Source organism: Aquila chrysaetos, unplaced genomic scaffold (genome assembly GCF_900496995.4).
Source record: "Aquila chrysaetos chrysaetos unplaced genomic scaffold, bAquChr1.4, whole genome shotgun sequence".
NCBI classification, from domain to species: Eukaryota; Metazoa; Chordata; class Aves; order Accipitriformes; family Accipitridae; genus Aquila; species Aquila chrysaetos.
Genome location: NW_024470386.1, coordinates 54,304 through 63,375, shown reverse-complemented (window position 1 = coordinate 63,375; position 9,072 = coordinate 54,304). Strand labels below are relative to the sequence as shown.

General features: G+C 55.4%; 1 protein-coding gene and 1 non-coding gene across 2 annotated transcripts; both read right to left on the bottom strand.

Moving 5' to 3' along the window:
• Nucleotides 1-1,509: 1,509 nt before the first annotated feature.
• LOC115338068 (olfactory receptor 14C36-like) lies at nt 1,510-2,421 on the bottom strand. The gene has a single exon (XM_030006516.1). The coding sequence runs from the start codon at nt 2,419-2,421 to the stop codon at nt 1,510-1,512; it is 912 nt and encodes a 303-aa protein (XP_029862376.1).
• A 4,289-nt stretch (nt 2,422-6,710) lies between these two features.
• TRNAN-GUU lies at nt 6,711-6,784 on the bottom strand. The gene has a single exon. It is a non-coding gene; the product is annotated as a tRNA-Asn (tRNA).
• Nucleotides 6,785-9,072: the final 2,288 nt, after the last annotated feature.

Here is a 9,072-nt window from a genome sequence, read left to right as displayed (position 1 = left end):
GTGGGGAAGCATCCCCCTGGCATGGTCTGCACAACAGACCGTGGTGCCCAAGAGTCTGAAGACCCCCCCTGCTCCAGGGCCTGGGAATGGGTGAGCCTGGGAAGGGCTGGATGCTCCCCCAGTACAGATGGAGCTGGTCACATTTGAAAGATCAGCCCTCCCCTGGACTGGTCAGGACTGGGGCTGACTTTTGAGGGTAAGAGCCAGCAGATGGGGTGGGGGAGGCTGTCTCAAGGACATGTGCTAGGCCCAGGGACCGAGTGAGGGACAGCAGCAAACTCACGGGGCTGCTGGGTCATGCTTCCGTCAGTGCCAGCCCCGACACAGGCTGCCAGCCCCCGTTTCGATGTCACTCTTCAGGAGGGACGATGGCATAAAGGCATGGGGAGTGGGAGGCACCAGTCCTTCTGCAGCCATTTCCCAGGCCTGCTGGAGCACCAGGAACCAAGCACCAGACCAAGAACGTCTGGCTCTGCACTGTGAGCGTGCTTCAGGTTATCCACGGTCTGGCAACAGTTTTGAATGAGCTGAACATTGTCATGTTTTGCGATGCAAACTCTAGCCCAGGTCAGATCCCATGTCACCTTCTCCTGAACATTCTGGTCATTCCTGGGCTCTCCTTGTGCTCCCCACTGGCCCTCAGAGCTGGGTGCGCATCACTGCTGCGAAGACCCGCTCTGGGGCTCTGTGGAGATGGAAGGTGCTTGAAGGGAATATGGTACATTTCCAAGGAGAGCAGATGTTCAGTTGTGCCTGAAGGTGACATGAATGACTCTCCAGCCTCTCTTCCTTGTGCCTGCTGGCTCCCCATTTCCTCCTCGGGGATTGTAGAGTGCTTCTTTTCCTTTGGATGCCTGCGTTTAGCACTTTCCTTTGAGTGAGTCCACTGTGGGCCATCTCTCACTGTGTGGGGCTCCAGTCACTGCCCGTCCGAGGCACACGCTGTCCATGTTGACCCCTGGGGTCTCCAGGCAGCTCCAGACTCTCTTCCTGAAGGACATCATGCGCGTGTCACATGTGCGACAGCCCAGGCCATGTACCTCAGTGGCTCCGTGACTGCTCACCATCTCCACTGTCACTAGACACCAGTGGGTAAGTCCCAAATCCAAGCTGCAGTCTCTGAAAGGCACCAGCAAGACAATGACTTTTTTGCTCCTGAATCCATGGAGCGACAGGCCCCTTTGGGGAGCATTTGCTCATGCCTGTTCTTGTCGCCAGCTTTGGATGAAGAGCGCAGTCTTCAGGCAGCGCGCTGGGGAGATGCCATTTTATCACGAGGAAGCTATGGGAGATGCAGCTGTGATGCAGTCTTCGAAAGATTTGTCATCTGAGAGTCAGGTGACACAGAGAAGGTACATTCATCCTTAGCAGTAAAGTCAATCCAAACATTTATGTTCTACAGATAATAATAATAATGACCATGATAAACGAACAAAGCACGTGCCTGCAATAGGATACCATGGGAGCCATTTGTGTAGAGAGAAGTTTGTAACTACCGAAAAATGTCCATTAAAACACTTTCCTCATGGCATCCTTGAGATCTTGGTTCCTCAAGCTGTAGATGAGGGGGTTCACTGCGGGAGGCACCACCGAGTACAGAACAGCTACCACCAGATTGAGGGAATGGGAGGAGATGGAGGGGGGCTTCAGGCAGGCAAATGTGGCAGTACTGACATAAAGGGAGACCACGGCCAGGTGAGGCAGGCACGTGGAAAAGGCTTTGTGGCGTCCCTGCTCGGAGGGGATCCTCAGCACAGCCCTGAAGATCTGCGCATAGGACAGCACATTGAAAACAAAACACCCAAAAGCTAAAATAGCACTAAATACAAGAACCTCAAATTCCCTGAGGTATGAGTTGGAGCAGCAGAGCTTGAGGATCTGAGGGATTTCACAGAAGAACTGGTTCACGGCATTGCCTTGGCAGAGTGGCAGTGAAAATGTATTGGCAGTGTGCAGCACGGCATAGAGGAAACCACTGCCCCAGGCAGCTGCTGCCATGTTGGCACAAGCTCTGCTGCCCGGGAGGGTCCCGTAGTGCAGGGGTTTGCAGATGGCAACGTAGCGGTCATAGGCCACGAGGGTGAGAAGAAAATACTCCACTGACATCAAGAAGAGAAAGAAAAAGACCTGAGCAGTGCATCCTGCATAGGAAATATCCCTGGTGTCCCAGAGGGAGTTGGCCATGGATTTGGGGACAGTGGTGGAGATGGAGCCCAGGTCGAGGAGGGAGAGGTTGAGGAGGAAGAAGTACATGGGGGTGTGGAGGTGCTGGTCGCAGGCTACAGCGATGATGATGAGGCCGTTGCCCAGGAGGGCAGCCAGGTAGATGCCCAGGAAGAGCCAGAAGTGCAAGAGCTGCAGCTCCCGCGTGTCTGCAAACTCCAGGAGGAGGAACTGGGTGATGGAGCTGCTGTTGGGCATTTGCTGCCTCTAGGCATCGGGGTCTGTTTAAGAAGGAAAAGACAGTCAGAAGTTTTGAGAGATTTTTCAAGGAAAAAACCCTAAAATCTTCTGACAAAAATGGAGCATCAGCACCTAGTTCCCATTGAAGACATCTCCAGGCAGGTCCTACAGGGTCACTGTCAGAAAAGAAGCTGACCTGCACCCCCACCCAAAGCCCAGAGACCAAGGGCACCACGTACATGTGGAGACACAAGGAGGAATATCGCAGTACTCCCACCAGATGAAGCAAAGTGACAAGGACAGACAGGCATGCAGCGAAGCCTTCTCCTTACCTCCCTGTACTCACCACCTCACAGACAGTGGCACTCCCGGGCAGGTGCTTTTAGCCACGTTGTTGTGTAGCACGTTGGAAGACGCATGCACCTCTCCTTCTGGAGGTCCAGCTGCCAAGGAGGTGTCTCATGTCCTGGGCCCCACAGCCTTGGGAGCAGAGGCTCTGCTGAGTGGGAGAGGAGTCCAGAGGATTCCTCAGGAGAAGGTGTCTGCACCGCAGGGGATGACAGGCAGGTGCTTGAATCACCCACCTCCCACGGCGTTTCTGCGAGTAGTTGACTCTCCCTCCCTCTTCGTGTCTCTGCTGCCTGGAGCAGTCCCTGCTGGCATCTGCTTCTCGGTCCCCACGTCTCTGCCATGTCCTCGCTCACAGACCCCATCCCACCCAGTGCGTGCTCAACTCTGCCCTGCAGATGTTGTCTGCCTCCTGGCAGCAGGACACTGCCCAGGGGCATCTCTGTGTGTCCATGGTCTGAGGAGCAACTCGGACAAGTCCGAATGAGAGCTGGGGTCTCAGTGCCTTCTCCAGAACAGAGAAATAAATTCCTATTCCCCCACTGCCCGCCCAGACAACCAAGAGGAGAAAACACAAAGCACAGACTCCTTTCCTTTCATTTAACCACCACCTTGGCATTCCTCTTCAAAACTGCCCTCAGAGATGTCCTGGGGTGATGTGGAGCTCCGAGCAGCCCTGGCCCACGCAGCACCCTCCCAACAGCAGAAGGACCCTGCCCTGCCGGGGGTTGCTCCTTCCACCCACAGCTTCTCCCCAGAGTGCCGTGGGGAGCAGAGCCCCGGCACACAGAGCCCTGGGGTGCAGGGACCCTGCTCTGAAGGACAGCCCTGGGCACCCCTGGGTGCACGCCCGGCTTCACACCCCTGCAGACAACCCCGGGAAAAGGGACCTGTGATGATGCCCTGTCGCCCAGAGGGTGCAGCAGGGAAGCCCTGCTCTGCTGCACATCCTTCTCCACGCGAAAGAAACCCTGAGAGCCATCCTGGCAGATCCTATCTGCTCTGGGATGTGCCAGCTCTAGGAGACCCCTCCAGGAAACTCCGGTACATTGCCCTGCAGCCAGAGACTTACTGGGTTATGAGCTGTGATGATGATTCTTCCCCAGTGAGCTCTCGGCATCCTCCCACTCCACACTGCCTGTAACCTCTCTCTTGCTCCTCGCCTCTCCTCTCACTGCCTGCAGGCAGTGCTGCGCTTTGCAGAGGAGCTGCTCCTGGGCAGAGCTGTCTTTGTGCAGCGCTGCTCCTTTGCCACGAGCTCCCCCCGTCCCAGGAGCCCAGCAGCAGAGGACCAGCCCAAGGCAGCCCTTTCTCTGACCCCTCTGCGCTCCCTCCACGTGTCCCTGGGGCTCCAGGGCTGACAGAGCCTGAAAGGCAGCAGGGTCATCCCTGGGGAGCGTGCTTTGGAGTCCTCAAAAGTAATCACTAATGGTCCCTCTCTCAACAGCAGAGAGGGACTGATTCCTGCGGCAGAAATTGTTCTAACAGAGCATGGTTGTCTGCGAGAGGCGTCGATGTTCCCCTCCGGACACCGCCGTTCCTGTCCCGTAACAAAAAGGACAGGCGGGCAGGGAGGGGTTGGCTTCCCCTTTGCAGAGCTGTTGTTCGGCTGAGGCAATGCAGGCATGTCATCCCCAGCTGGAAGAAGCAGGATTCAGCTCCCCCCATGCAGCCCACACAGCCAGAGGAGCTGGGATTCCTCTTGCTTCAATTCCGGGGGGGACAAAAGCATTGCCTGCAGGTGAGCCCCTGCTCTGATTCCCTGGTCTTTGTTCTGTGGGCACTCGGTTGCTCACCCACAGACACTTGCTGATGACTGAGGGGCCAGGGTTCGTCCAAGACGTATGCAAGTGTTTGCAAGCTCTGGTGGAAAATCTCTGAGAATACCCACAGCCTTCCCGAGCCTCAGCTGAGGTCCAGAGCGGGAATGGGGATATCCTTGGCCATCCTGCGTGACACTGGACCTGCACGTTCAGGGCACCTGAATGCACCTTGTCACATATATCTCTGGAGCACATGGAGCTCTTGGGCTGACCAAGCACAGGGGCGCACCAGAAGGAGACCCCGGTGTCTCTCTCTCCACTGCATTGACTAGAGTACCAGTCACGGCAAAGCTAAGACACGTCCACATCCCTGTGCTGAAGACACCTTATTTATTTTCATTTACTTAATGGCATCAAGAAAAAAGCCTCCAGTGCCACGCCAGGTGCCTAGAGTGCCAAATACAACTGCACTCAGCAGGCAAACACAGCACAGGACCTCCAGGGGAGCCGTGCCCTGGTGGAGCTGGTGTGGGGCAGGCACCCAAGGGCCTGCCAAAGGGGTCCGGTGCCTGTCTGCCATCGCCTGAACAGCAACACCACGCCACAGACGCAAGGTCCATCCCTTGGTGGTGCCGCAGGACAAGGAGGCAGGCCACAGCAGGGTGCCCAGCCCTGTGCTTGTGCTCTCCACCCGGGACCGTTCTCCTCTCTCTGAACCTCTCCTCCCATGCCTGATGGTGTGCGGAAGGAAGGTGATGATGGCAATGTCCACAGTCACAGTGGGGATGGACCAAAAGGTGTCCACCTCCAAAGACTTTCTCTGCAGCACCCTCTCCTTGCTGGAGTTTGTCCTACAAGCCCCACAGCCCTGCAGCATTTCTGCAGAGTCACCAAACGCCTCTCTGGACACGGTGTCATTCCCCAGCCGTGTTTCTCTGGCCTTGGAGACAGCAGGGCAGTCTGTGGGCAGCTCAGTTCCTTGTTGCACGAACTTCTGTCAAACACTCTAGCGTGTGAAGCAGCGTGGGGTCCTGGGTCCCTGTTACCGTATCTGCCTGCAAGGAGTCTGTGCCCAGCCCCGGTGCCACGGCTGGGATGCTGCAGCCCAAACGTGCACAGGCAGGAGGAGCTGGAGCCTCACAGCACTGTGAAGGTTTTGGATGAAATTAGATGTGGTGGGACAGCTTGCTCACCTGGGGTGCTGCAAAAGAGGGATAGAGGCTCTGCAGAAGAGAGTGCCAGGGAAGGTGAGCATGGGGCTGGCCCTGTGTGAAGGGGCAGCTCGGATGTGTGGAGCTCTTCCAGGATGGGTTAGCTTCTGTCACTGAGGATTAGAGGAAGCAGGAAGGGTGACACCGTGCTGGCAGTTCTGAACCTCTCCATGAGGGTGAGGAAGCAGGAGAAGTCTTCTGTCAGCAGCCCAATGAAGACTGCAGGTCAATGAGCCAGTTCCTGCTGGGGACTAATTGCCCTGGCATCCATGGACCAGGTCCAACAGGGTGCAAACAGTCTGGAGGATCTCGGGACAACTTCTTCAGACAGCTCCTAGGTGGGCCAGCAAGGGCCCTGGGTGCTTCACCTGGCCCCAGTACTGGCAAACACGGAAGATGTGGTCAGGGATGTGATACTCGGTGTCATCCTTGGCTGTAGTGACCATGAAATGGTGGGGTCCCAGATGCCGGGGGGGTGAGGAGAGCAAGTGGCGGAGCCTTGGGCTCCAGAGGAGAAGACTTTTCCTTAGGCAGGGGACTGATACTGGTGGGGTGTCCCAGGCCCTTGTGCCTGAAGGCAGGAGTCTGGAGAAGAACAAGCAGCAGTGGAGGGGGATCAAGTCAGGTGAAAGGCAGAACATTAAAGCAATTAAGTTTACTAAGAGTAAAGAAATGAGTTTTATGACCATCAAGAAGAATAAGAAGAAATGTTTTTAGAGCATGCTACTGTTAGTGTCTTTAGTGAAAGTAGAACTAAGGCAAATTATGTGCTGGGCTGAGCCCAGGTGGGAGCTAAGCCCTGCTCCCCAAGCTGGGCAGGCAAATCAGAATAAGGGACTGCTGCTATCAGTTTTCTTTCCCTCCTCTGGCTTTGGTGAGGGGACTGAATCGCCTGTGTTTTTTTTCTAGAGCCATAGGACGCCTTGGGTTGGAAGGGACCTTAAATGTTAGGAGGCTGTGGCATAGGCAGGCGAGAGGGGAGAGCCGTCCCTGGGTGGGCTCGAACCACCAAGCTTTCGGTTAACAGCCGAACGCGCTAACCGATTGCGCCACAGAGACTCCCGAAGGGGGCTCCCTGGGGCTTCCCAACGGCAGGCAGATGTTTGGCCATCGCCAGGGAAGCAGAGCTTCCTCACGCGTAATGGTGACTTGGGAAGAGCAACACCACAACCCTCAATGCCCACCCTTCATCCTTGTCTCCCTGAGCGACGGACCTCCCCTCCCACGGCATTCCTGGTCGCAGTCCTGGCCCGTTCCCTGCCCGCTGCAGACCACCCATCTGCAATGCAAAGGCGGGCACCAAATTCACTCCTCCTGGAGCCTTGCACAAGTGCTTGGACCTCAAGAAGCACAAAGGGGCCTCGGGGAGGTTCTCCCCTCCACAAGATGTGCTTCCTCAACTGGGGTTTTTAGCATGCATGAATGGTGACTGGAGAAACGTGGTCATCCCCTGACAATGAGATGGAAAGCCTGAAGAGCTTCTTAACTTCTCAGTTAGTGATTAGGCGGTGACTGGCAGTGCCTAGGGATGCCAAAGAGGGTGGAGGGAACTCGGCAAGAAGCAAGGCGGTGGTTGAGGGTTTTAGCACATCCTTCCAACCATGTGCGAACCTCGAAATGGGAAGCCGTTGATGTCTGTGGGTGGAGGAGGAATAGGTCTGCCCTGGGAATGTGACTGAAGGACTCTGAACAAAGGAGAGGTTACCATCATGTGTGCGTGCCTCACCCGGGGAGATGGGGAATGCCCTCTGCTGTGGCGTGACCAGACAGTGCTCAACATGCTCCATGAGCTGACCTGCCTCTCGTCCTCCCCTTCGCTCCCCACACTTGGATGGACCTCAGGAAGCCTTTGGCTTCCTTCTAGGCTGGTGCATTCTTTCAATATCTGCAGTTCAGGAACTCGGCACCAAAGGCCTCGTTAACAGGCAAAGTGCCACAAGAAGCCACATAATAGAATTCTAGAATCATAGAATAGTTTGGCTTGGAAGGGACCTTTCAAGTGTTACCAGAAGTCAGCACTTCAGAAACTCTCTAAGACTCCATTTTGGAGTTTTAGAAAGCAGGCATTCTTCATTGCATCGCTGGGTGCATGGGGGATCGTTCCACCTATCGTGCATACCAATTCTTTCAACAGTTGAGATTATATACAAAATGGACATACATAGTCATGATTTTTCCTGGAAACAATTCACACATTCATCTGAATTCCAGGAACTCATTAATATATGTAAATGTCCTTGGCGCAGGCGCACTCAAGATCTTTGGTGATCTTCAGGGGTCCTCTGGTGGTCTTTGATAGTCTTCCTCACTTGTCCACTAGTCGACCCTTTTCTAGTGATTCTGCGCGGTTGGACACTTTACATGTTTGATACAACTTATGCTAAAGAATGTTGATTAGTACCTCTACTATCCATCTTTTCTCGCTAGACATTCTTTTGTCACAAACCACATTGACACTCTGCAGCCGTACCCGGGAGAAGGCAGCCATTGTGTCCTGTCCCTCTGACAATGCAGCAGGGAAGCCTTGCTCAGCAGCACGTCTTCCTACAAACTGGACAAACTGTGAGGGTTGTTCTGACAGACGCTTTGGATGTGCCAGGTTTTGGAGACTCCTCCAGGAAACTCACGCATGTGCACTGCCCTGCAGCCGGAGTCTTCCCAGAAGTCCTTCTCCCACACTGGGAGCTCAGCTGTCCTCCCACTGACCTCTCTCTGCCTCACTCATCTCCCCTCGCTACCTGCAGGCAGTGCCTTCAGCCCTGCTGCGCTTCGCAGGGGAGCTGCTCCTGGGCAGAGCCGTCTCTCACAAGCGCTGCCCACTTGCTGGGAGCTCCCTCCGTCCCAGGAGCCCGGCCCAGCTCAGGAGCAGAGGACCAGCCCAAGGCTTCACTTTCTCTGCCTCTTCGGGGCTCCCTGGAGATGTCTCAGCTCCTGAAAGGCAGCGGAGTCACCCTTGGGGAATGGACTTTTTAGCTGACTGCAGTAATCACCAATTGTCCCTCTCTAAAGAGCGGAGAGAGAGCGATTCCAAAAGCATGGTTTGTCCTACCAGAGCGCGGATGTCTATGAGAGGTGTAGATGTTCCCCTCTGGGCACTGATATTCTCGGCCCATCACAAAAAGGACACACAGGCAGTGACAGGGAGGTGTTGGTTAAACGCTCTGGCTGGGCAGGGATTCAGCTGAAGCAATGCAGACATCTCATCCCCAGCTGGAAGCCCTTGGGATGAAGCAGGGTTCAGATCCCCCCATGCATCCCACAGACCCACAGTGTTACGGGATGTCAAGACTGGCCACCGCTTCCAGGCACTGCAGCCAAGGACCCCTCCTACCATGCCCCTGGAGCCC

Bases quoted from the DNA above. Each gene is read 5' to 3' on its own strand.
- LOC115338068 (XM_030006516.1), bottom strand. From the start codon at position 2,421: ATGCCCAACAGCAGCTCCATCACCCAGTTCCTCCTCCTGGAGTTTGCA.